The sequence below is a fragment of the Suillus fuscotomentosus genome (assembly GCF_016647785.1).
Source record: "Suillus fuscotomentosus strain FC203 chromosome Unknown F5891scaffold_3, whole genome shotgun sequence".
NCBI classification, from domain to species: Eukaryota; Fungi; Basidiomycota; class Agaricomycetes; order Boletales; family Suillaceae; genus Suillus; species Suillus fuscotomentosus.
The window spans coordinates 485,034-509,192 of NW_024539515.1; the positions used below are offsets into that span (position 1 = coordinate 485,034).

The 24,159-nt window shown below is 47.6% G+C and overlaps 14 protein-coding genes across 14 annotated transcripts; 7 read left to right on the plus strand and 7 right to left on the minus strand.

The window, feature by feature from the left end:
• Nucleotides 1–67: 67 nt before the first annotated feature.
• Nucleotides 68–1,393, plus strand: F5891DRAFT_940370 (uncharacterized protein; the record flags this gene model as incomplete). Its single annotated transcript, XM_041374278.1, has 4 exons — nucleotides 68–253; nucleotides 307–371; nucleotides 426–849; nucleotides 905–1,393. 4 exons carry the CDS (start codon nucleotides 68–70, stop codon nucleotides 1,391–1,393), a joined length of 1,164 nt encoding a protein of 387 aa, XP_041232573.1.
• Nucleotides 1,221–2,725, minus strand: F5891DRAFT_352609 (Quinolinate phosphoribosyl transferase). The gene is made up of 6 exons (XM_041371479.1): nucleotides 2,349–2,725; nucleotides 2,157–2,297; nucleotides 2,012–2,088; nucleotides 1,860–1,967; nucleotides 1,545–1,805; nucleotides 1,221–1,494 (listed from the first exon to the last, which is right to left on the minus strand). The coding sequence occupies exons 1-6, from the start codon at nucleotides 2,558–2,560 to the stop codon at nucleotides 1,412–1,414; spliced, it is 882 nt and encodes a 293-aa protein (XP_041232574.1). The 5' UTR covers nucleotides 2,561–2,725; the 3' UTR covers nucleotides 1,221–1,411.
• Nucleotides 2,726–2,787: 62 nt separating this feature from the next.
• On the minus strand, nucleotides 2,788–4,237 carry F5891DRAFT_999742 (uncharacterized protein). Its single transcript, XM_041378567.1, has 3 exons — nucleotides 3,407–4,237; nucleotides 3,113–3,354; nucleotides 2,788–3,063 (listed from the first exon to the last, which is right to left on the minus strand). Exons 1-3 carry the CDS (start codon nucleotides 3,812–3,814, stop codon nucleotides 2,892–2,894), a joined length of 822 nt encoding a protein of 273 aa, XP_041232575.1. The 5' UTR covers nucleotides 3,815–4,237; the 3' UTR covers nucleotides 2,788–2,891.
• Nucleotide 4,238: 1 nt separating this feature from the next.
• F5891DRAFT_1099835 (uncharacterized protein) lies at nucleotides 4,239–5,644 on the minus strand. The gene is made up of 4 exons (XM_041363560.1): nucleotides 5,402–5,644; nucleotides 5,190–5,355; nucleotides 4,656–5,132; nucleotides 4,239–4,604 (listed from the first exon to the last, which is right to left on the minus strand). Exons 1-4 carry the CDS (start codon nucleotides 5,557–5,559, stop codon nucleotides 4,245–4,247), a joined length of 1,161 nt encoding a protein of 386 aa, XP_041232576.1. The 5' UTR covers nucleotides 5,560–5,644; the 3' UTR covers nucleotides 4,239–4,244.
• Nucleotides 5,645–5,698: 54 nt separating this feature from the next.
• On the plus strand, nucleotides 5,699–7,157 carry F5891DRAFT_1136344 (uncharacterized protein). The gene is made up of 3 exons (XM_041364812.1): nucleotides 5,699–5,968; nucleotides 6,028–6,629; nucleotides 6,680–7,157. Exons 1-3 carry the CDS (start codon nucleotides 5,769–5,771, stop codon nucleotides 6,904–6,906), a joined length of 1,029 nt encoding a protein of 342 aa, XP_041232577.1. The 5' UTR covers nucleotides 5,699–5,768; the 3' UTR covers nucleotides 6,907–7,157.
• Nucleotides 7,108–7,863, minus strand: F5891DRAFT_1099839 (uncharacterized protein). Its single transcript, XM_041363561.1, has 2 exons — nucleotides 7,753–7,863; nucleotides 7,108–7,701 (listed from the first exon to the last, which is right to left on the minus strand). Exons 1-2 carry the CDS (start codon nucleotides 7,780–7,782, stop codon nucleotides 7,291–7,293), a joined length of 441 nt encoding a protein of 146 aa, XP_041232578.1. The 5' UTR covers nucleotides 7,783–7,863; the 3' UTR covers nucleotides 7,108–7,290.
• Nucleotides 7,864–8,910: 1,047 nt separating this feature from the next.
• F5891DRAFT_352739 (protein-tyrosine phosphatase-like protein) lies at nucleotides 8,911–9,843 on the plus strand. Its single transcript, XM_041371480.1, has 4 exons — nucleotides 8,911–9,171; nucleotides 9,238–9,506; nucleotides 9,561–9,614; nucleotides 9,670–9,843. Exons 1-4 carry the CDS (start codon nucleotides 9,119–9,121, stop codon nucleotides 9,807–9,809), a joined length of 516 nt encoding a protein of 171 aa, XP_041232579.1. The 5' UTR covers nucleotides 8,911–9,118; the 3' UTR covers nucleotides 9,810–9,843.
• A 725-nt stretch (nucleotides 9,844–10,568) lies between these two features.
• Nucleotides 10,569–11,557, plus strand: F5891DRAFT_999753 (ADP-ribosylation factor family-domain-containing protein). Its single transcript, XM_041378568.1, has 6 exons — nucleotides 10,569–10,661; nucleotides 10,717–10,727; nucleotides 10,776–10,857; nucleotides 10,907–10,999; nucleotides 11,050–11,276; nucleotides 11,324–11,557. Exons 1-6 carry the CDS (start codon nucleotides 10,607–10,609, stop codon nucleotides 11,402–11,404), a joined length of 549 nt encoding a protein of 182 aa, XP_041232580.1. The 5' UTR covers nucleotides 10,569–10,606; the 3' UTR covers nucleotides 11,405–11,557.
• A 79-nt stretch (nucleotides 11,558–11,636) lies between these two features.
• Nucleotides 11,637–12,732, plus strand: F5891DRAFT_999757 (ARF/SAR). The gene is made up of 6 exons (XM_041378569.1): nucleotides 11,637–11,758; nucleotides 11,828–11,838; nucleotides 11,888–11,969; nucleotides 12,021–12,113; nucleotides 12,165–12,391; nucleotides 12,445–12,732. Exons 1-6 carry the CDS (start codon nucleotides 11,704–11,706, stop codon nucleotides 12,520–12,522), a joined length of 546 nt encoding a protein of 181 aa, XP_041232581.1. The 5' UTR covers nucleotides 11,637–11,703; the 3' UTR covers nucleotides 12,523–12,732.
• On the minus strand, nucleotides 12,733–15,800 carry F5891DRAFT_999759 (exocyst complex subunit Sec15-like-domain-containing protein). The gene is made up of 12 exons (XM_041378570.1): nucleotides 15,204–15,800; nucleotides 14,858–15,152; nucleotides 14,683–14,804; nucleotides 14,367–14,633; nucleotides 14,211–14,312; nucleotides 14,048–14,157; nucleotides 13,942–13,999; nucleotides 13,800–13,883; nucleotides 13,594–13,748; nucleotides 13,254–13,539; nucleotides 13,051–13,191; nucleotides 12,733–12,996 (listed from the first exon to the last, which is right to left on the minus strand). The coding sequence occupies exons 1-12, from the start codon at nucleotides 15,759–15,761 to the stop codon at nucleotides 12,775–12,777; spliced, it is 2,400 nt and encodes a 799-aa protein (XP_041232582.1). The 5' UTR covers nucleotides 15,762–15,800; the 3' UTR covers nucleotides 12,733–12,774.
• Nucleotides 15,801–16,296: 496 nt separating this feature from the next.
• F5891DRAFT_999763 (HAD-like domain-containing protein) lies at nucleotides 16,297–17,566 on the plus strand. Its single transcript, XM_041378571.1, has 8 exons — nucleotides 16,297–16,428; nucleotides 16,478–16,587; nucleotides 16,645–16,715; nucleotides 16,766–16,867; nucleotides 16,917–17,065; nucleotides 17,122–17,174; nucleotides 17,224–17,362; nucleotides 17,418–17,566. Exons 1-8 carry the CDS (start codon nucleotides 16,397–16,399, stop codon nucleotides 17,473–17,475), a joined length of 714 nt encoding a protein of 237 aa, XP_041232583.1. The 5' UTR covers nucleotides 16,297–16,396; the 3' UTR covers nucleotides 17,476–17,566.
• Nucleotides 17,567–17,903: 337 nt separating this feature from the next.
• Nucleotides 17,904–19,650, plus strand: F5891DRAFT_352977 (WD40-repeat-containing domain protein). The gene is made up of 8 exons (XM_041371481.1): nucleotides 17,904–18,204; nucleotides 18,252–18,693; nucleotides 18,746–18,754; nucleotides 18,810–18,845; nucleotides 18,900–18,965; nucleotides 19,017–19,268; nucleotides 19,322–19,470; nucleotides 19,522–19,650. Coding segments are annotated over exons 2-8 (927 nt in total). The 5' UTR covers nucleotides 17,904–18,204; nucleotides 18,252–18,279; the 3' UTR covers nucleotides 19,523–19,650.
• On the minus strand, nucleotides 19,576–21,866 carry F5891DRAFT_1229868 (tubulin alpha; the record flags this gene model as incomplete). Its single annotated transcript, XM_041369556.1, has 11 exons — nucleotides 19,576–20,069; nucleotides 20,119–20,189; nucleotides 20,243–20,277; nucleotides 20,330–20,412; nucleotides 20,461–20,579; nucleotides 20,627–20,657; nucleotides 20,706–20,829; nucleotides 20,883–21,055; nucleotides 21,107–21,408; nucleotides 21,468–21,758; nucleotides 21,806–21,866. The coding sequence occupies 11 exons, from the start codon at nucleotides 21,864–21,866 to the stop codon at nucleotides 19,968–19,970; spliced, it is 1,392 nt and encodes a 463-aa protein (XP_041232585.1). The 3' UTR covers nucleotides 19,576–19,967.
• A 95-nt stretch (nucleotides 21,867–21,961) lies between these two features.
• Nucleotides 21,962–24,069, minus strand: F5891DRAFT_999771 (Tubulin/FtsZ, GTPase domain-containing protein). The gene is made up of 8 exons (XM_041378572.1): nucleotides 24,034–24,069; nucleotides 23,888–23,967; nucleotides 23,720–23,751; nucleotides 23,455–23,665; nucleotides 23,103–23,404; nucleotides 22,884–23,056; nucleotides 22,676–22,830; nucleotides 21,962–22,626 (listed from the first exon to the last, which is right to left on the minus strand). The coding sequence occupies exons 2-8, from the start codon at nucleotides 23,946–23,948 to the stop codon at nucleotides 22,217–22,219; spliced, it is 1,344 nt and encodes a 447-aa protein (XP_041232586.1). The 5' UTR covers nucleotides 23,949–23,967; nucleotides 24,034–24,069; the 3' UTR covers nucleotides 21,962–22,216.
• Nucleotides 24,070–24,159: the final 90 nt, after the last annotated feature.

Here is a 24,159-nt window from a genome sequence, read left to right on the forward strand (position 1 = left end):
TCGATTGATGAATCCAGTAAAGCCAGGCCAGCGCGTTATGACTGAGCTGCTCAAGAGCGTCACGAGGATGGCGAACATAAGGCATCCGATCGTTGATGTGCACACCCATGTTTACTTGCCTCAGTACGCAGCTGAGCTTCGTGCAAGAACCTCAGCTCCTCGTATCTTGAACTGGACAAATGGGGTCAAGACTGAAGAAAGATTGTTGATTTTGGATGGAGAGCCAAGCGGTGGTCGCCCAGTTGGTCCTCAGGTATGTCTACTATTTCAAATGAAGTACAAGCACATTCGCTTAGAATATATCAGTACTGGGATCGGGATGAGAAGCTTGAATTCATGCGCAGGCATGGTATAAACATCTCATTCGTGAGGTTTGTTCGTTCGCTTCTTCGGATTACGGAGTGACCAATCACTCTCGCCGGCAGTTCAGCCAATCCATGGCTCGATTTCTTGCCAGCGGATCGAGCTCAGACGCTGGCCCACGAACTGAATAATAACCTCGAAGAGTATTGTGCAACTTCTCCCCCTGCCGAAGGATTATCTGGTCTCAAAACGCTCTACGGCTTCGGCCTTCTCCCTCTTGTCCCGGATGTAGAAGTGTCTGCCATCGTTCAAGCTATAGAATATCTTAAATCACTGCCTCACATCCGAGGCGTCATCATGGGAACCAAGGGCATCGGGAAAGGTCTTGATGACAGTGCGTTAGACCCAATCTGGGACGCTATTCAGGCAGCGAGGCTTGTCGTCTTCATACACCCACATTATGGTGTTGACAGCACAGCATTTGGAGAGAATGATAATGGACATGTTTTGCCACTGGCCTTGGGCTTTCCTTTCGAGACAACCATTGTAAGTAATATTTCGCGACTGATGATCAAGCATGCGTTTTTACATTGATGTTTAGGCCATCACGCGCCTCATTCTCTCAGGTGTTTTGGATCGTTTCCCGGACCTCCGTTTACTCTTAGCTCATTCTGGGGGAGCCCTGCCTCAGCTGTCATCTCGACTGGCTTCGTGCATCCAACATGATCCTATCGTTGCGAATAGGTTGAAGCACGATTTAAGATATTACCTTGGCCAACTCTACTTCGACGCCGTCGCGTACGGGCCCGAGGAGTTGACTTTCGTTAGTCGAACCATTTCTCGTGCATCTGCGTTCAAGAATGGTGGAGGGACTGTTGATCCTGTAGTCGGAAGCTCCAGACTATTGTTTGGTACCGATCACCCATTCTTCCCGCCACTGGAAGCGAGCCAAAAGTGGCCGAGCGTAGAGAGCAATCTGGCAGCCATCCGGGGAATGCCTGGTGTAGATTCCAAACCGGAACACCAGGCTAACATCCTAGGTTTGAATGCGCTTAGACTTTTCGATCTCCATGATCAAGTATACACATGATGTATATACGAGTGTCTATTAATGAGGTATCTGGATCTTCAAGCTGAAATCTATGTGTTGGACGGACTGATGAACAATACTTGTGCTGAGAATGTCGATGTCTATCATGATACGGTAAATATAGGCCATCAAGAAGCAAACATCCACTAACCATTGATTGCACGTTCTTGCAGGTTAGCCTCGGTGATGTTACCGCTCGTCTCGAAGAGGAACTTCCGTTTCCCAGCCCATTTCTCCTTGAGCTTTCGAGCGACGCTCACAAGATGTTCCCCTTCAATATTGTCCAGCATAATGATGTCAGCGCCCGCTTCAATTGCCTCATCTGCTTCAGCTTCCGAACCAACTTCCACATCAAGCAGCAAGCTAAAGCCGCCCACCGCGCGAGCCTGTTGGATTGCAGCGGTGATCGAGCCTTGGACTGATATCAGCGGATCTTTAATTAAGTACTTCGTAAACCGAGACGCACCAGATGACCATATATGATTATCCTTGAGCATGATCATGCTCGAAAGATCGTGGCGGTGAGGGTCAATACCTCCTACAATCATTCCATACTTTTCGACCAGCCGAAACCCTGGTGATTGTGAGCGGACCAAGCTGCTTGAAGGGGCAGCTTACCTGGAGTTGTCTTCCTGGTCCCAGCAATGATACCCTTGTAACCATAACCTACCGCAAGATCTTTGATACGTTTAGATCTTCCCAGGAAGACGAGGACGTAAATATGATAGGTATTAGGTACAATCAGGACAAATGCGCAGCTTACTTCGTTGCAATGCCGCTGCACCTGGCAAGCATGTTCAAGGCGATACGCTCGCCAAGCAGGAGGTGCCTTGCTTTGCCTCGAACAGTAGCGATGTGCTTGATGGGCTCGAAAGGCTCGCCCTCCTCCAAGTGCCATTTAACCCTGCAGGTCCATCAATCACAGGGAATTGATGACATCGTCATGAGAACGTACTCGCATCCAAGCTGTGCGAAGACTTCAGTGAAGAAGGGCCGTCCAGCCAAGACCGCAGTCTGGTTGCCTTTCCCGAAAAGAAATGCTTCACGGTGAACCTCACCCACAACGTAACCACCGTAATCAAATGATGGTGTATCCTCTGCAAGCCAACCCGTGACCTGAGCCTTCCAACTGGGAGGAAGTAGATGTTCGTAAGAATTAGTAGACATTGTTGATTCAACCTAGGAAGGCGAGGTGAGAAAAAATAGGAACGTCTTCCTTCTTCAAGCTTCAAGGTCTGAGATCTGAAACAGACTACTAACCCCACCCAGTGAATGGTGAGAAAGCTACCACTGAATATGATTATCGACAAAATCTTGAGAGCAAGGCGAGAAGCATGTACGATATAGTAATGAAGAATGAATTGCTGCAACGATGTGAGGGTATCAGGAAGATGTCCATATCACAGCAACCATGATGCAAATTTGCAAAAAAAAAAAAAGCACTACACGAAGAGAAAATATCCAAGTGTCTAAGGATAACATATTTTTACGCGAATGTTCAGAAATGAGTGGTGATAAAGGCAACGCAGGCTGCAACGGCGGTCAGGAAACCCGTCTCCACTTTCATTCCAAGGATGGCGGCGCTACTACCAGTGGGGGTTGTGCTGGTGTCTGAACTGGTGGTAGATGCTGCTACAGCAGTGCTCGGAATTGTTCCGGTAGTCCCAGAGCTATGAAGAATTGGTCAGAGATAATAACTTGATATGAAATAAAACATACAAAAGAGAAGTAGTAGTAGTTTTTGCGCCAGAACCCGTGGAAGTTGAAGTTGACGAGCCAGAGGTGATATTGAATTGGTTAGACTGAGCAAGCAGGGTGTCGAGATGTTGAGCATCTGCAGCAAGGTTGACACGGAAGCCAGCGCCCACAGGCCAGCCTCCACTTGGAGCGTTGCAGACGATTGATCCCAGGGTCCCATCAACAAGTGCGTTGAGAACCTGAGGATTCATGACACCATAGTTCTGAGCAAAGAGTATTAGAATCCTTCTGTAGAGCGTATGCCAATACACATGCCACGTTGGTCAACACCGCCGTGAAGTTCGCTGGGTCGGTGTCAACGCGCTGCCAAGTCAGGACGTTGGGTCCAGCAGTTGTCCAACCCTCGCTATCACCTGGAGAGGTAACCTCGTAGGCAAAGGCAGACGCGATGGAGGCCAAAAGGATAGCGACGGAAGTGCGCATGCTTGCAGAACCAAGTAAGTAGGTGGTGGGGGCTGAAAAAGAGTCTGATTTCTTTTTTGAAGGGTAACGAACGTGGTGAAAAGGGCAATTAAAGAGTTTCGCCTGGTCTCGCTTGGACATATTACGGCTGGGTCTAAATTTGATGCCGACCCGAATAGTTATCGCATGTTTGGTTCCCACGTCGTGTTGAATTTGGTTGGACAGATCGCCAAGACATGCATGTTTGATGACAATGATCATCAAGGGGGTTTCAGCCCGTGCATTAACAAACAATATGATCTGGTGATCAAAGACATTATAGGGGGTTCAAACGTTCACCGTATATATAACGTGTGACAAGCGCGAGAGATAACTATAGGCCTGCTTGTTCGGGCTCCCAACATTGTCTAAGGCCCGGAATTCGACCATGCATGAACACCGGTGACTGAGAAGTACAATGCGCAGAGAACGACCGACACCATCGGAATGAAGTACCGGTCGTTCATGGCTGCGTGTGTCAAACACCATCACAATCATGTTTGCGACTTGAAATTGAAGACCAAAGTCCACAAACAACGAGGTTCCGTCTTGCCGTGCAAACTAGTGTTCAAACTTCGACCAGCGGACCGCTGAGCACGGATGATCGCCATTGAATTAGCTCTGACGTAGTCAGTGATATAGCCATACGACATTAAGCACTCGCCAGTGACTTCTCCGCGTCCCGCCAAAGATCACTTTGTCCCCATATGCCAGAGACGGCCGTAAAAATAATCCAACATGACGCGTCAGTCATGCCAATATTGGATGACACGTTGTCAGGCACTCCAGGCTTCTCGGCCTTCAGTCGCCGGACGAGTAGCTCCAAACAAGCGCGGGCTAGGCTCCTGAGTTGACTCATGTCATCCGCTGAAATGAAGTCTTCCACTTTAGCCAACAACACAAACATCCAACGTGCATGACTCTCAAGGATCGTAAAGGTTGGTTCAGCGGGGTGCTGGAGGTGGATGTTCAACCAGTGAGCGAAGTACATAAGAAGGTGCAGGGACAAATTCTGCATTCAATTTAGCTTGAGACGCTTATAATAAGGCGCTGTCATACGCACATGATCTATTTTTCGCAGCAATGAGGGGGTGATCTCACGAGGTTTACAAAGCTGTTCCGGGCCTGGACGAGTCAGCAAGGAACCCGTGTTTCTGGATTCTGTCTGCACTGCTGACATAGATAAGCCAGAACCATTTGAACGTGGCTGAGCTGCGGATGATGGTGTACCTGCTAGATTATTATCCTCCGCGAGTTCAACGTCGCCTTCTGAATTGATACGCCAGGTCTCGTGGGTTTCGTGAATATTTTGCTGGTCATTGGTGTTATATTCCACCTCCGAATCGTCGCAAAACGCTGACATTTGACCATAGGATCTATTTTTTGTCGAGATTTTCTTTGTTTTTTTGGGTGGGTTCCAGTCTGATTCCGGTGAACCGGCAAGAAATGACCACCATAGATCTCTTTCTTTCTTATCTGGCATAACCTTCCGTGATCCGTGAGGATCAATATGCACGTGGATAGTTGGTTGAGCGATGTTCTGGAGGTCAAAGTTCATTACTCATTCAGGCACACAAGCCTGACGACGGACAGTTACCTTTCTGAAATTTCGAAAGTGTGTTAAGAAAGTAGAACGCCAAAGTTCAGAGGGAAGGTTGCTATGTGAGCTGTCGGATTGCACGAGATCAAGTGGCGGAACGGGTTCGGGCAGTTCGTACGGGTTAGTGACCCTCGTAACGTGCGGTAGCCGCCGTGCATCACGTCTGTGGAAGTATGAACAGAGAACCAAACGCAACCATGTCAACTTACCTAACCGTGAACAGATATTGAAGTCCATCTTCTGGCTCGCGGTCAAAGTTCATAGGTAAATTCGCCACAGGCAATATTTGTTTTCCAAAAGTTGGTTCATCATCGTCTGAATCATATTCTGTATCTTCCCATTTGCGTTTGAGACCAACGGAAGCCATTTCAGTCTTGCGTATGACGACGTAAATGGCCGGCTTCAAGCTAGGAAGATATGTAGTATGATGAGTTGGTGCTAGGCGAGATATCTTGGACCGCGGGAAACGATACCCAACTGCAAACCAAAATTTTATTTGCGCACAGGGGTGCTCTCGTTTGGACTCTGTATGCCTCAACTACGATCCCATACATTTTACTATTCATTTCTTGCAGGATGTCTACGACAGAAACGATGGACCTAATAGCTGACGACGATATTGACACAGAAACATTGCAGGCCCAAATCAATATGTCCATGTCATTTGCAGAAGATCTAGTCTCATCGTGGATACAGCCTGCACATAAAGCTAATCTCAGCAAAGGCGCAGTGGACGCTCAAAAGTTACTCGACGAGCAACTACGTAGACCTCCTAGGTGTGTCATAGTATAAATGACGGTGGTGATTTCTATAATTGACGTACATTACCGAGTAGACTGGGTGTTGGTGCTCCGATACCGGAATCTTCTACAACAGCTCGTGACGCTGCGCGTCTAAAGCATCACTTGATAGGGAAAGGACTCAAGCGCACCCCCAAAGATGATAACACGCTTAATACGGAACATCCTTCAGAAGACGAAGAAAGAAGGGGAGGGACGGTTAGAAAGAAAATGAAACTTGATCCGTTCGCAGTAAGATCGAAGACGAAAGCGAAGATGCTTGGGACCTCTGTCACGCAATCAACCCATAAGCCGAGTTCCCCGCATCGGCAGGCGGGTGGTGGGGATAACAAGACCGGGGGTGATGATGATTTGGAACAAGGACGCCACGTTACTTTCATATCGTCCTCACTTGAAGCGAGTAAATCACCTCCGTCTGCGAAAAAGAGGGGGAAGAAACCACGGAAGCGCTCTGCTACTGACAGCGAACGAAGCATGAGCTTCCACGAGCAGGCGATCCCCCATTCGCAGTCTATTACCACCCCAGACCGATCCGGCAATCAAAATCTCTCTGTCAATTCACCTCCTCTCGGCGGTAAACCGTCTTCCGTCTCATTTTCGACATCCGGTCCATTTTCAATGGCTGCTTTGCAAACAGGTGAGTCATTGTTCTGCTGTTTCACTACACGGACGTAAACAAGAGCACAGAGTTGAAACGGGATGGCGAACTGAATATCCCGGATATTTCGACTCAATATCCTTCACCACTTCCGCATGCACCTCGTCATCCAGAAGCTCTGCGTTTAACGGTTCCGCTGCTGAATCTCGACGGACCGCCGGACCGAGGTGATGGATCCGGTAAGGATGACAACCCGGATAGTTCCAAGAAGAAGCGCAAAAGGCGCAAAAAGAAAAAGCATCCTTTTCAAAGTTGACGCGGAAAGTTAAATTCTCGCCTATACACTTCGTAATTGCCCATGCAGATCTATATCTCGCATCCACGAGTATCCTATTTTCATATCTTCCATCTACTGAAGCCAAAGCACCCGACCCGAGACTGTCATGTGCCTGGCGATTTATTGCATATTGTTGAAATCTAGTCCATCACATTGTCACGTCCTTCATGCACAAACATATCGAGCCGAGTTGACCGTCATCGAGTCTAATCATTATAGTTTCGACTATCAAATAACAGTCCTTAGAGAGGCAAGTATAAGTTACAGCATTACTTCCGAGATAAATAAGTCCCTGCAGGTGATGTGTTCAAATACATAATTATGATAATAGATAGTACCTCAACACGTCAGGATGTAGGGTGATCATTTTTTGGAAGACCTCATCCGCGCGACACCCCGTTTAGAATTATATGACGGTTGTGGTGAAGTTTGTCTTGTAGGTCGCCGGCTGATCCGAGCCGCTTGTCGGCTGCTGCTGTTGCTCTTGTGAGAACTGTGTGAGCTTCGAGCCAGTCCGTCGGGTCTAAGAGCCCGTCTTGTCTTTTTTGTGTTTCCAACGCTGGACCATGAGAACAGTCCCGGCTTTGCCCGGTCGTTTTTGGCTCTCTTCGCAACCTTCTTCTGTCGCTTGATGGTTTTAGCTTCGCGCATTTCGCGTATGCCTTCTCGTCGAAGTTGCTCATTTCCACTAAATGTAGCGCGCCATTTGACTAACCATCCATGAAAGACTGAAGGTTTAGGTCTGCTCCGGCGACGACCATCGGAGTGGTAGTGCTTTTCTGGTCATTAGATTCACAGACAAAATAGACTTGAAGATCAACCCACTGATGATTTCCACACAACCTCGAATTTCATCGCAACGAGATAGTAGAGTACTGATAGTGACACGAGGGAAAGATTGATAAAAGCAAAAATGGCTTCTGGCCTTTGACTGCATGCTTTAATAACTGTGACTGTCAGTACTTGGCCGCCAGTTGGCGGCCTTTGTAGATTCCAAAAACATGCCATTCGGCGACGTGGCCGCCGGAACGTGATCTCAGCGCTCCTTGTGCATGTTCCTGAGCAGATGTCAACGGCAGCCACGCCGCTACGGTCCACGCTTAGCCTTGGTCTGTGCCTAAGGAATCGGAAATGGCGGCAGGCAGGCAAGCGCGCCCTTGAGTCACGTGGTACCCTCGGGGCAATCAACTAGTTTATGAGCACTAAGCGCACCAATAAGTTGAAGTGACACCGTAACCAACGGTATTGCAACGGTCCGTGATGTTATCCGTCCATGCTGTATATCGGCCGAATGCGGAGCGATTGTGAGACCAAGACCAGTCTGATGTTTTCAAGATTGACCACGATCTTCGCAAAGTTTGCGGCTTTAGGTACGTCCAGTTCCCGGTGCTTATCAATATTTCTATTGCATGCTCCGCTCTCCACGCCTTCTATCAGCATAATTCGTTCTATTTGCAAGGCCGCAAACTTCATATTGATATTTTTTGATCCAGCTCACAATGATGGTCTGGTAAGAAATCTTCAGTGTACATCAATATCGATGACGTTGTTCGAAGATAGCCTTTACACTGCATGCTGCACCGACACATAGATCTCCAGCTGACCTGTCTCTGTCAACTTGTGGTGTGTACTTGGGCGACTCGGGTGACCGCAATACCCGGAATGTTCACGGACTTACTAGCGTATCGCCGAATGAGGCCTCACACTTGCCTTATTTGGATAATTTTCAGTATCTCACGTTGCTTTCAGCTTGCGAGAAGAAGGATCGGAGGGAACAGCACAGGATTACTGTGGAGGGGTCCCCCGGATATGACGTAAGCCACATCCGTCTTGTTAATAGTGATCTCAAACATATAGCGTATTTTCAGCGTTATGGCTTGGGGTGGCGGTGAACGCGCTTTTCATAACTGTTGTAAAATGGACTTCTCCACTGCACTGCTTTCATATCTTCTTCGTGTCCCGCTCGAAATTGGCTGTGATGAAGCCGTTTACCCAACGTTTACCACACCGCCATGTTTCTACCTCACAGAACGCTGGACCATGGTGACCATAAACACGGCTACTCCATCCTCTCCGAGCCGTGTTCGGAGGGCAGAATAGTCCTTGTACGAGGAGGTACAAAACCAACAATGAATTTGAGGAGGACTTTAGACATTCTCGCAGGTTTTCCAAGATAATTCAGTTAAACAACATGGGCTGGAAGAACGTCGACACAATCATCGAGGGCAAACTCTATCTTGGAAAGTAAGTATGCCACGGATCTGAACTGCTGTATAGTCCAGACTCTGATTTTTTGATTTCTTCATCCAGTATCCATGCAGCAAGGTCACCGCGGTCGTTATCGGAGCGCAATATTTCTCATATTGTCTCCGTTTGCAACGACCCTATCCCTTCAGAGCTGCCCGAAAGTGGAATTACCTTTCTTCGAATTCCTGTAGAGGATGTCGACACCGCTGACCTCCTGATACATATGCCCGCTGTGTGTCAGTTCATTGATCGAGCCCTACAAGCCCGAGGGGTGGTGTTGGTACACTGCCTGCAGGGTCTATCTCGCAGTGCGGCAGTAGTCGCGGCATACCGTTAGTTGTCTTCCTGCTCAGCTCAGCAGCGGTCTAACTAAATGTCTCTCCTAGTCATGTACACGAAGCGCACAAACGCGACGCAGGCCATGGACGAAGTTAGAAAAGGTCGGTTCCACTCTATTTTTCAGTGAGCACAATGAGACTCACTGGCCTGAATTAGCCCGTGAACAAGTCTGGTTCAACGCTGGTTTTCAAGAGCAGTTGGTTCTTTTTGAACTCTGCAGATACGCTCCCAGCCCCTCCTGCGGAATTTACCGCTCGTGGCGGCAGAGGGTCAGCAACGCCCTACGGGGTAATTAAGAAACTGGATTGTCGCTCAATTGAGATGGCGGCATACCTGGAAAAGTAAGCTAGTCTCCAACGCCGCTCAATTGCATACCTTCCTAGTTTCATCATAAGATACTCTAATTCTAGTCCTACAGAACATAGTGAATCGTTTATCTTGTTGTACAACACGTCTTTTGGCATCTTTCCCTGCAGCATCATCGTGTTTTCCGTGTAGCTTGACTTTACTTTGTATCATATGTTTCTTCGTCGCTCTCGTCCTGCAAGTCTTACGTCATACATTACCCTACCTTTTGTACTGTCAATATAATGTCATTTACTACCATGTGCTCAGACCTGCCACGATGGCCGACAAATCCAACCTGAGCTAGTAAGATAGACTCTGTCGTGTGTCCATTAGTACTAGATCTTAATTTGAGGCTGTGATTAAAGCTAATCTCATTATGAATCTGCGGATATATAAGTCGGTCTACTCGGTCCTCTTAAAGCGCGCGGCCTGCAATTGCTCATGCGTGGCAAACATATTGAATGAAACCAGACACTCTAGCAACACCAGATACAAGATAATAGCAAGTCTCGACCAGTCGCAAAGCAGTGTGAAAGTAGACGGGACACTGGCAGCAATTGACTCATGTCAAGTATCTCACCACAGCTGCCGAGTGACCTGAGTCAGGATCTAGGTGATTCGTGTAAGCGCAGCAGTCTACCAGGGACACGTATGAAACCTCTCTTGGACGTGTCACAAGAATACTCAAATATAAAGGTGTTCATGGCCAGACGATTAGATCACCGCAGAAACTCTTTCAGACAGCATGGGACTTGTTATTTCTCACATTTTTTCAGGGTTATTCACCCAACAGGAGACAAGTAAGTGCCATACAGAAAGTCTCAATCAAAATGGGCTGCTTAACACATCCTACAGGACTACTGATGGTATTGTCCTGAACAAGATGTTGAGACCGATACTGACAGGATCAATAGCTTGGACTCGACAATGCGGGGAAGACAACGATCCTCTACAAGCTGAAGCTCGGCGAGATTGTCACGACCATTCCTACAATAGGTAAACAGGTCAGTGTGACCTACCGGCCTTATTTATCACATAAATGCAGGATTCAACGTGGAAACGGTTGCGTACAAGAAAATCCAGTTTACCGTGTGGGACGTCGGGGGTCAACAAAGGATTCGTCTTCTCTGGCAGTACTGTATGACATTCACTATGTGGTCGTCCGAATGGTCTCTCATCAATATCCAGACTTTAATAATGCAGAGGGCATTATTTTTGTGGTCGATTCCAGCGATCGCGATCGCATTTCAGAAGCGAAAGAGGAACTTCATATGCTGATGAACAACGACCAATTACGGGACTCGCTTTTGCTTGTGTTTGCGAATAAGCAGGACATGCCTGGCGCTATGAGCGCGGGTGAACTCACCGATAAACTGGAATTGCGGATGCTCGGACGGAGAACGTGGTACATCCAGGTACGCATCCCTCATCTGTGTGGCAGCCCTGCGTTGATGTGCTGCAGTCTACTTGTGCAACTTCGGGCGACGGCTTGTACGAGGGCCTAGACTGGCTGGCTACCAATCTCAGGAAGCGTCGCTGGTAGATCATGCTTCTCTGTGTGGTTCAGTGGTAGGACGAGGGGTTTCGTAGTATGTTCGCAATATAATGCAATGTTATTAGTCTTGGTAATGGGGAGGGTATTATTGTTCGCTGCATGGCCCCCTTATCAAGGTCCGCGTTAAGGCTGTTAGTTTAATAGTGGGCGATGACCAGCAGAACGTGGAAGACCAAGAAGGGAACCGCCACCAGCGGAGTTCAAAAGGGTTGTTCACACACGACGACAAACTTGTTCTTGACCTCTAGTTTACAACTCATTAACGTCCTTACACTTCCTAGCTCAACATGGGTCTCTCGGTGTCACGTCTCCTTGCTGGTCTTTTTGGCAAGAAGGAGATGCGTAAGTCTTCACCATCTATACCACGATCCCCGATATCGACTAGAAACTGACTATTGTATCTTCTTCCAGGAATTTTGATGGTCGGAAATTGAGTTTGAGTCACAATGTCGTTCGCTAACTTTTATCCAGGTCGGTCTTGACGCCGCTGGTAAGACTACCATCCTGTATAAACTCAAGCTGGGCGAGATTGTAACTACCATCCCCACCATCGGCAAGCTTTCCCCATTTATCTCTGATACAAAATCCTCTAATTCTGCTGCAGGATTCAACGTTGAGACTGTCGAATATAAAAACATTTCCTTCACTGTGTGGGATGTCGGAGGACAAGATAAGATCCGACCTCTCTGGAGGCACTGTATGCTGTCTTTCCATCTACGTCATCACCGAGCTCATTATATTTCTTCAGATTTCCAGAACACACAAGGTATCATCTTCGTGGTTGACTCGAACGATCGGGAACGTGTATCGGAGGCTCGTGAGGAACTTCAGCGAATGTTGAACGAAGATGAGCTGCGGGATGCTCTCCTCCTTGTTTTCGCAAACAAGCAAGATCTCCCCAACGCCATGAATGCGGCAGAGATCACTGACAAGCTTGGATTACAAGCTCTTAGGCAGAGAACGTGGTACATCCAGGTCCGTCATTTATTTCTCAAATCATTAGATCCGCTGACAGTAGACGCCGTTAGGCTGCATGTGCCACTTCTGGTGATGGACTGTACGAGGGTCTGGAGTGGTTGGCGACCAACATTAAGCGTCGGTCTTAAGCAATATGTGGTTTTCTGTCGTGTTTGGATCTTGCACGCGCATTGTCTCCCGATCCTTACGATGTCGAAAATTATGTGCCCGTCTGCTATTTCTTTACTCTGCCTTCGCTTGCACTCCCTCTTGAATTACCCGTTTCTCTTTCATGTGTTTTATAAATTTTGAGCCTTAGAGGCTGATATGCACTGCTATCAAAGCAGATCAGAAAGGTGTGCACACTGCAAGGCTCGACATAAAAGGGTATACGACATGTATCATCGGTTTTCTCCAGGAAATACCCGCCCAACGGCTTCTGCTTCCTTCCTTCGTCTGTCCCCTCTTTCTCGTGATTGGGCGTCACGCCGACTCGACCCGTACCTGGTCAGTTTCTCAAGGAGTGTCTGGAGTCTCTTCGGTCGGATAACGGAATACGTTGTCTGCCGGACTTGCGGTACTAGATAGTCTTGTACAGCGTCGTTTAATATTACTGACGCCATCTACAGCATTTGTAGTGTCAGCCAACCTAGAAAGGAGTTTGGGTGGGTTTTTACCGAATGAAGTTCAGCGAAAACCGAGCTGAGATGGTCCCGGCCAATACGGGTTAATTCCCCTTCCAGAAACTCTGTATCCACCAAAATATTTGAGACGGCGTTCTCGTTCATCGCTGGGACGTCAGGCCCGATCATGAAGTTCTGATTGCAATGAGCCGTGAGCGCCCCGTGCATGATGACGCGCTGACGAACCGCCTGCTCACCATCAAGCACTCGGCGATATATCCGACTGCTCCTCGGTATGCCTCATCTTTGTATACCTCCTTGATAACGAGAGAGTCCACAATTGTCGTGAGCCAGTTGATAAGTTCATACAGGTACATGCTGGGTGTGTCCTCGCGGGATTGCGGCGTCCAATCATACTCTGCTAAATCAAAGAAGTCATCTAGTTTAGAGGTGATAAGACCCGTCACACGGTTGAGGGCACGGGTGATAGTATTGGCAAAGGAGGAGGAAGACAGCCGGATAGCACCACCCCGCTGTGTTGACCTGATGATGGAAGAATTTGAGAGAGTTATAGATGACTTATGATGAATAGTTTACCGCAGACTCGTCAGTGAACGTTCCAGTTCCGAACATGCAACCTCAAAATGCTCGAGATTTGAAACAATCTGAACGACTTGACTAAGAGTTGATGTGCTACTTAAGCACTTGGAAATACTGCCGCTGATATGGTTTGCAAGCAGTTTGTCTAGAGACTGTCAGATTAAGTTTGATTAGTTTGACATCATGATCCATAATATGCTCACCTTGTTCAATAGTTCGTCAATATTGCCATGATGCTGTGATACCCCATCAACAAAGTGATAAAACTTTTGTATGAAGTTTCGGATCTGCAGATATATATTTACAAATGAGCTCAAAAATGGAGTGAGAACAATGACACGTTACGTCTTGGCAGCACAGGAAAAAACCTTGCGACCATGGTAGACTGAGAGGGAGACCGCTCCTACGGAACCCCTGAGCTGCTTATTCTCAGCAGGATGTGATGACATACTTTGAAAGATCCTCTTGTTCTGACGGGTCCAACCATACGACTGCAAGCACAGAATCTCTTTCGGATGGTATCGTAACTTGCATAGGGAGATGGTCGTCTTCGAGGAAAATCTGGATTGTGAATCTTGAGCGCGAGGACGGGGGAGGGGCCTCGCATAACTTACACCATCAAACCTACGACTGAACTGGCTTTCAAGAAGGCCGGCATACTTCTCGAACAGCGTAAGGATGAGTGAATGCAGTGACTGGGTGGCATACGAACAGGACTAGCAAGGCGGTCACCCTCTTGATTTTTTGGTGAAATGATATCAGATACATACCTCCAGCGTCGTGACGAATCCAATGAGACACTCCTTTACCCTCAAAAAAGAATCTGGGTCAGTCTCGTTTGCCAAAGACGCGTTAACAGCTGACGCAAGACGCGCAACTAGCGCTTCCCATAACTCCTCGACTTCCCTCTCAGAACGGAAGTTGCCAGTCGTCTCAAGAACATGCGATTCTATGATAAAAAATCCGCATATTTCCTGAGTTAGATTGGGTAGGGAGGCGAGCGGAAGCGGATCCGGTAAAATAAGGTCTGATTGCGCCTGTATTCAGATTGAGTTGGCAAGAAGAGAAAGCAGAGCACTGCCGCACTTTACGATCTGCTTGATAAGATCTTCTCAAGTCATCAATTGAATCCAACGTCGTGTAGATATGTATGCATTGGTAAAGGGGCGTGAAATCAACCTTTAATTTCTCGCTGTCGAGAACATTAACTAAGCAGGATATTAATCGACCGAATAAATTGAGGGTTAAGGATAGAGCTCACTATCGGACCGCTCTTGGATCACCATTTCTACTGCGCTTCCAACACGGCTCAACCTCAGCATAGGATCTTTCTCCCGACGTGATCTCCACTTGCGCGTCCGATAGTCCATTGCTTCTAATGCCAATTTACCAACTAGCCCACTGACATTCCGAATCTCCAGTAACCATTGCTTCATAGAAGCTGTGACCGCATTCTGGATTTGAATCCGCAGCGAAGGCAGAGAGGACAGCAGATGCTGGTAGAATGGCGTCTGGGACAGCGAATTCGAAGGCAGACTTTGTATGTCTTCCAGTGACTATTGGTTCCTTTCAGTTACTTTAAAGGCCACAGGAGTGACGTTACATACCCGCAGGGCACTCCAATACTTCCCCTCCTTGATCAATTCGCCAATTCGATTCACAACGTCCAGAACTTTCAAACAAGCTTGCAGGGTATCAATTGCTTCATCAAGTTTGGCTGCAGTCTTCTTGGACTGCAGTAAAGTCCTTTTCTTCTCCACCAAGCCTCGACCGACTTGAGATACGCTAGCGTCCAAAGTGGTGATCTTGTCCCTGAGGTTGTTAGTATATGACTTGACTGTGAAAAGAGTCGAAGCGGAAGAGATAAATTCTTGGTAATTGTCCGTGCATATCTGCTCGATCTCGCTGTCTTTTGTTGCAATAAGAGCCTGAAGATTGCGCAGGTATGCTTCCTGCTGACGGTTCGCATGAATTTGCTTGATGATAGGTCCGAGTTGTTCAAGGTTCTCGGAAGACGATGACGGATCAAGAAGATGTATTTGTTGCAGCTGCTGGTCGATGTTCTCTTGGGTATATTGTGGGCGCCTTTGAGGAGCCATGGTTGCAATTGTCAATAGAATATTAATGTCCCAGATTTGGATGCAGGGCTGGTGTTTGTTTGGCATCAGCCTCTGATACAAACAAGTCCGTTGAACGGGGTTTAACCAGCACCACCGTGACGCAGACGTCAGGTCTGAGATCTGCCTCTAGAAGTCTAGTGGCACACATCCATGCCGAGGACGATATGAGACCGCGAGATGGGTGATTGTACTACGAGTGTGCTCACAGACAAATTGTCTGTTACTAAACCCCAGCGTAAACGCTCCCGCACTCCGAGTCAGGCTGTTACTGAAAACCTATCCACTCTTGCACCAACCACGAGCAGTATCGTGTCTCGTAGAACAACTTAGCAAAAAAGTTTCTTTGTGCTATGCCAGCGCATCAAGACAATGGAGCCAAACAAGGTTCACTGGCACGATATTGACAAGATGATGGTTGGTTCGTGTGTGCCAGTGCCACATGACAATAGCACTCGAAGCATCCCACGGCAGGTCAACCAACCATGATTTTCATTCTCTCCCCCGCGGTAAGCTCGGCCGAAATCTAGCCGAGACCCAGGGATCAATTAATTTTGGGGTCAATGATCATATCTGATATTCCAGGGTGGTAACGCAGTCGATCAGCAGCGTGAAGCACGCTCACCACGAACTTTGACTCATCTCTTGAATTCTATCATCATCTTATATTTTAACAAAGAAAAATGGGTGCTATCACTTTCCACGTGGATGCCGTGTAAGTCGAACTTATATTGTCCAGGAGGCAAATCTGAGCAGTATCACAGCTTGTTTGATATGGACGGTACCCTGGTAGATTCGACAGCAGGCGTGATCGGAGCCTGGGAGACGTTTGCCGAGACATATTCAGGCCTAGATATTCAAAAGATCCTGAACAGTGAGTAACTCTCAGGCGGGATCTTCCGTTTGTGAGTTGCTTCTCTTCACAATTAAGGTGCACATGGTGTTAGGACTGTTGACAATCTGAGGAAGTACTGTGGGCTTACGTCTGAAGCGGAGCTCGAGGTTATCAATTTCTCAGTGGATTCATGCGTGATATTGATGTCTACCAACAGAAAGAGGCTGCACGGTTCGAAGAAGCCATCGTAACCTCCTCCACTGCTAATGGCAGAAAGGGCATTACCCTTTTACCTGGAGTTCGCCCCATCATAGATGAAGTGAATTACATATTACATTACTTGCGCTTGATTGCTGATCATTACAAAGCTTGCTCCCGGAAAGAAAAATCCCAAACCATGTTGGGCCATTGTCACATCTGCAACCCGTGCTTATGCATCAGCTGCTCTAGAGATTGCTGGAATCCCGATCCCAGATGCCTTTGTGACTGCTGAAGATGTTACACAAGGAAAACCTTAGTGCGGAATAGTGTCATTCGTTAAACCATTCAGAACTGACTGAACACCTTCACCAGCCCTGATCCATATCTTCTTGGTGCACAGAAATGTGGAGTTTCGCCGGGAAAGTGTCAGTGATTGTGTTAAAACAATGTTGAGGACATTGACCCGTCCTATAGGCCTTGTCGTAGAAGATGCTCCGTCAGGCGTAGCAAGTGGTGTTACCGCTGGGTGTGCTGTGATCGGATTGATCACATCGCACACCAAGGAACAGATGGAAGTCAAACGTCCAACATATTTAGTTGAAAACTTGTCTAGGTGCGCGGCAACTGCTGGAAATACACGGTGTATTCAACCTTCTTCGTTATTGTAGTGTGTCGATGAAGATGGGAGCAAATGGTGGCATAGATGTTGTGGTCAACATAGATTAGATGCATTTCATAGACGAAATAGAGTTTACAAGGCAGATGTAACTAAGTATTTGGCCCTGCTACCGGAATACTAGTTGAGGAAAACTTTCTAGAAGTCTCACACCATTGGGGACAACCTGAATCGACAACTCACAAAGGCGCCTCTTACTACACTCGAGGGGTAGCAGGGTGGATCCGAGAATTCCGACCACGAGGCTAAATGGGATTGGCAGACATATTTCTCTGACCGAGAGAGATTCGAATCATTCGATGGCATCCCACATTCACGAAGACCATGCAGTCTTTCAGGCGTCTGCCCCGCCCACTAGAAAGGAAAAACCTCGGGCTAAATTGACGCTCGAGGGTCATGAAGAATGGGTGCGTGGCGTGGCTGTCATCCCTGGAACTCATTTCCTTGTCACTGCCTCAGATGATAAAACTCTTCGACTGTGGGATCTAGTCAAGGGGCAACAAGTTGGGAAGCCCTTGTTGGGTCACGACAGCGCAGTCTGGACGGTTGCAGCATCTCCTAATGGGCGTTGGATCGTCAGTGGAGCGATGGACGGAAGCATCCTGGTCTGGGAAGTGGCGACGAAAAAAAATGCGTCTGTCTCGTTCAAGGGACATAAGATGTGCGTTTCGAGCGTTGTCTTTGCGCCGGACGACAAAAAATTCGCAAGTGCATCGGATGACAAAACTGTATGCGTTTGGCTGAGGGAAACAGGGAAAATTGCCCTTGGACCACTCCAGGTGGGCAGTAACGCGTGGTCGGTGTCATACTCCTTCGATGGGAGCAGGCTAGCAGCAGGAACTGGGGAGCATATCATGATTTGGAATGCATTCAATGGAAAAGAACTCCTCAAAATAGAACAACAGGCAGTGGTTGTCGCATTTACTCCAGACGGTCTCCGTCTGATCAGCGGATGCATTCACGACATCCGAATCTCAGATGTTGCAACTGGAGATATTATCAAACAGTTTGAAGCACACACTGAACTCTTTCAATCACTAGCCATTGCTCCCGATGGTACCAAAGTTGCTAGCACGTCGCTTGACAGCACGACGCGGTTCTTTGACCTGACTACGTTTGAACCTATTGGCGAGCCATTGGAGCATCCTGATGCCGTATATTGCGTGGCTTTTTCCGAAGATAGTCAGCTTGTCGCGACTGGTTGTGACGACACGCTTCTTCGCGTATGGACAGTGCCTCAAAGCGATTCAGATAAGGAGTTCAAACAGGTGAGAAAATCATCCACTAGTCATGTAATTTTGATGCTAACCTGCGTTACAGTCCCAAAAGGTTCCCTTATCCCCTACACGTATCCTCGTACACACTGACTATTGACGATGTACAGGATGACCGCCGACGCCCTCGTCCATCCATACCAATTGTATGTAATATTCAGCGTTTGCACTCATGTATTATCCCTAATTTACTCCCACAGGAAATCATTCCACGTTTAGAGTCGCGACCAGTACGTACTGGAATTCCGCGCGGGTTCTTTGATGATGTTAGTCCTCGCGTTCAATCAACTCAATGCATGACTGAGTCGAATGTCTAGGTTGAAACAACTTATCCACCCCGCCGATCCGCGGATGGAGGTTCACAGAACCCCACACTGCACTCCCTTATCAAGAATCTCGTCAACCGTCTCCCATTTCGCAGGCAGTTGCAACAAGGACAGCCCGAAGAGGAACGTTCACGACACTGGAACCGATTCTCGCAATTCCTGCGACAGCGTACTTCCTTCCGTAGGTCAAGATCCAGCCAAGAGCCACAAGAGGTTGAAGTCGCAGCCGGACGTAAATTCACTGTAATGTGGTTCTTTTTACACTTTTGATTGTTCTCGCTGATTGATGCCCCCAGCGTCTTGCCGCTGCCAGACTGCCGGAATACAAAAAAGTCAATGACACCCGACATTTGCCTAGAGCGCAGCCTGGTGTGTCGCAGAACACGACGGCAAACGACCCATCGCCCGAGTCGTCTGACATTGATTCACTGCCAGATGTGCATTGGTGCAAGGCATTCTTATGCTATTACTCATGTTGGTCTCATGGTAGATTGAGAAGGCCTCCGCGATGGCGCTTGGAGCGTGTTGACCTTCATCGCCAGGATCACACGACAAATGGCGCTGGGGCTCATGGTCGCAATTAGTTGCGCATCGATCAAATTTCGTGCAATCGAACTATATGGTACCAAACCTGATGTTGGCCCAATGAGCCTTTTAGACTAGTCTGGTTCTTTGTGGGCATTTATGAGCTCTTGCATTACTTTTCGAATGTTTCACAGGGAATTACATTCTGTTCCACCATGTAGAAAATCATGCGCTATCAAGTATGCGAGCTGAAAAGCAATTATGATATGTTAGATCCTTTTGGATGGAAGAATGTCCCGGATAGAAGGACGGAAAGAATATCAGGAAGACGTGCGAAAGCGATGGAAACAGTGCAACAAGAAAAGAAAATATTAGGAAGAAGAATATGTGGTCGCTCTTCCCAGAATGATAGACCATCTAATATTCGCCCTCCTCTTCAACATCTGCAGAGTCGGTACCAACTTCCTCATAGTCCTTCTCCAGTGCTGCCAAATCCTCACGAGCCTCTGAGAACTCTCCCTGCAACGAAGTATGAACAAGCTGAGGACAGGTTGAACGATGTACATACCTCCTCCATACCCTCGCCAACATACCAGTGAACGAATGCGCGCTTGGAGTACATTAGGTCAAATTTGTAATCTGAAAACCATCATTAGTGTCCCACTCGAGCAAAGAATATTGGGAAGGATCACCTAGCCGACTCCAAGCGACAGAGATAGCTGTCGTGCTATACGAAAAGAAATTAGCAGCAGTCTATACCACATAGCGCATAGTCCCACTTTGAAAGCATGCAGAGACTGCGAGTATTCTTGGCAAGGTCACCACCTGGGACCGCAGCGGCAGGCTCGTTGCAAATGCCCAGCTAAGGGACTCATCAGTCAAGCTTATCAAAGCCAAGCTAAGCACACACCTTGAAGCCAGTTGGGCACCAATCGACGAACTGGATGGTTCGCTTGGTCTTGATGCTGGCGACAGCAGCCTGGACATCCTTCGGTACGACATCACCACGATAAAGTAGAGCGCAAGCCACTGTTCGAAGATCAGAGAGGCGCGTAAAAGGGCCATGACACACATACTGTATTTTCCATCTTTGGGGTCACATTTCACCTGAAATCACGTGAGTAAGTCATGACTCGAAGTATGGTGTGATCATACCATCTGATGTCCAGTCTCAAAGCAAGAGAAGGTCATTTCGCTGACAGAGTTTTGTTCGTGAGTCGCCTTCTCGGCGGACAGAAGTGGGGCATATGTTGCTAATGGGAAATGGATCCGAGGGAAGCTGTCAATTGTTCAACAACTTGTTTTTGCCATGGAGAACGCGATAATGCTCACGGAACAAGGTTGGTTTGGAATTCATTAAGGTCAACGTTCAATGAACCATCAAAGCGAAGCGAAGCAGTGATCGATGAGACAACTTGAGCAATCAAGCGATTAAGATTGGTGAAGCTGGGCTGAGAGACACCAAGATTTTTCTTGCAGATATCATATATCGCCTCATTGTCGACCTGCACAGCCTAGTGAACACAGTAGCACAAAAGATGGATGAAAAGACTAACCATAAACGAACAATCAGAATGTTCAAGAGTTGTATGGGTGGTCAGAATTGAGTTGTAGGGTTCGACTATCGAACTCGACAATTGAGGTGCAGGATAAACGCAGAACTCAAGCTTGGACTTTTTTCCATAATCCGTAGAAAGTCGTTCCAACAGGAGGGCACCAAATCCAGACCCAGTACCTCCGCCAAACGAATGGAACACGAAAAATCCTTGTAATCCTGAACAGTTGTCAGCCAAGCGACGAATTTTATCCATGACTGGGTCGATCAATTCTTTTCCGACTGTGTAATGTCCACGAGCATCTGAATGCGCAAAGTCATGAGTTGCCCATAATGGATATGCAACTTGTTCTGCGACTTACAATTGTTTGCTGCATCCTCCTTGCCCGTAATCATGGTCTCGGGGTGGAAGAGAGATCTGTAAGGACCGGTCTTGACTTCATCCACGACTCCGGGTTCCAGATCAATGTAAAGAGAGCGAGGAACGTGTTTCCCTGAACCAGTTTCGGAGAAGAACGTAGAGAACCCGGCGTCAGTCTTGTGAGCTTCATCAAGGACGCGACCAGTCGGGCTATGTAAAATATTAGATAATGGTGTACTTGAAACATGGCGCGAACTTACGCTCAAGCCATGTTCGAGGGTGTACAACTCCCCTGGTCGAAAGTTAAGACGATCCTTATGACGCGCAAAGGGCACTCACAGCAGGCATTGCCAATCTGAACACCAGCCTGACCAACATGAAGAGAGATGACTTCGCGCATGATGAATCGTTAAAAAGAGCTGATGACTGGTATACCGGTTTGTCGTGACGGGAGGGAACAGAAGTGCCGAACGTTTCTACTTCAAGTGTTCAAAATTTCTTGGAAAGAACTTCTCAATTTGGAAATATTACGGAGACAACACGGACCCTCCGGCGCTTGATAGGCTTCCCGCATTGCATCCGATGAGAGATATTCGTAATTCATGTTCCAGTTAAAGTGCGTAAAAAACCTCGAGGACAAGCGGGATATAATGAACGGTATACGTAAATCGTGATGGCAATGGCAATGGTAAAGAAATTATGGCAGGAACAAACTTCCGAGAATGAGGACCAAAGGATGGTTGAATGCATCTAGTATTCGCCAGCTTCCTCAACATCAGCCGAGTCGATACCAACTTCCTCGTAGTCTTTTTCGAGAGCAGCAAGATCCTCGCGAGCTTCCGAGAACTCACCCTCCTCCATACCTTCACCAACATACCAGTGAACAAATGCGCGTTTCGAGTACAGAAGGTCGAATTTGTGGTCGAGACGACTCCATGCGGTTGAGATGGCAGTGGTGTTTGACAACATGCACATGCTACGAGAGACTTTGGCAAGGTCTCCACCAGGAATGTGAGCAGGTGGTTCATTGCAGATACCAAGTTTGAAACCGGTAGGGCACCAATCAACGAATTGAATTGTGCGTCTCGTCTTGATGACACTGACAGCTGCGTTAACATCCTTGGGCACGACATCACCACGGTAGAGGAGAGCACAGGCCACTATAGCCGCATAAGTAAAATAGGACCCGCAATTAAGAGTGACTCTTACTGTATTTGCCCTCTCTGGGATCACACTTGACCATCTGGCTACCCGTTTCAAAGCACGAGAAGGTCATATCAGCAACAGAGTTCTGCTCATGGTGTGCCTTCTCCGCTGAAATGATGGGTGCAAAGGTGGCAAGAGGGAAGTGAATGCGCGGGAAACTGACAGGGGGATTAGAATGTAAACCTGTAATATTGACAGTAATTGAACTCACGGAACAAGGTTGGTCTGGAACTCATTCAAATCAACATTCAACGAGCCATCAAAGCGCAAAGATGCCGTTATAGATGAAACAACTTGTGCGATCAATCGGTTCAGGTTCGTGAAGCCAGGAGATGAGATGTTGAGGTTCTTTTTGCAGATGTCGTAAATTGCCTCGTTGTCCACCTAAATCCAGGGTAAGAGAATGTAATACAAAAACATGCAGACGCACCATGAATGAGCAATCGGAGTGCTCAAGGGTAGTGTGTGTCGTCAACACCGAGTTGTAAGGTTCAACCACAGAGTTAGCCATTGTTGGAGCGGGGTATACGCTGAACTCAAGCTTTGACTTTTTGCCGTAATCAGTTGACAAGCGCTCCAAGATAAGAGCACCAAAACCAGATCCCGTTCCACCACCGAAGGAGTGGAAAACAAAGAAGCCTTGCAGACCATTGCAGTTGTCTGCAAGACGGCGAACCTTGTCCATAACAACGTCAATCTGTTCCTTGCCGATAGTGTAGTGACCACGGGCGTCTAAAGCACACTAAATATAGCTATATTTCAAACGATACTGATGAACTCACAATTGCTGGCGGCATCTTCCTTGCCAGTAACGAGGGTCTCTGGGTGGAAGAGACTCCTGTAAGTGCCTGTTCTGACCTCATCGATCACGTTCGGCTCCAGGTCGATGTAAAGTGACCGCGGAACGTGCTTGCCCGAGGACGTCTCCGAGAAGAAAGTGCTGAAGCCATCATCGTTGGCAGAAGGGGATCCTTCGACAAGACGACCATCAGGCTATAATGAAAATTTTGAGTGAAAGCACAGGGGGTCCCGATGAAAAATAATCACGCTGAGACCGTGTTCAACGGTGTACAGTTCCCCTGTAAAGATACATAATTAACAATCAGAACTTCATAGAGTCAGATCAAAGCAAATTGCATGCGTCTGGCACGCGACGAATGTTAAAATAAGAATAACAAAGGCGATTGCACATGTCAAAAGTGGCGGAACACTTACAACAGGCATTTCCGATTTGAACACCGGCTTGGCCGACGTGGACAGAGATGACTTCACGCATTATTTCTGGAAAATTTAGGCTACAAAGTAGAATAATTATATATCAGCAATCATACGACACGGAAAGACGCGTCTAAAAAGCTTACTGGTTTAGACGGGAGGCGAGGATGGGGTGATGGTCCAGATCAAAGGGCACAGGGTTAAAAGTGCAACAAACACATGGCGCTTACTTAATCCAATCATTCTCACGCCTCACCATCAGTACGTCAATA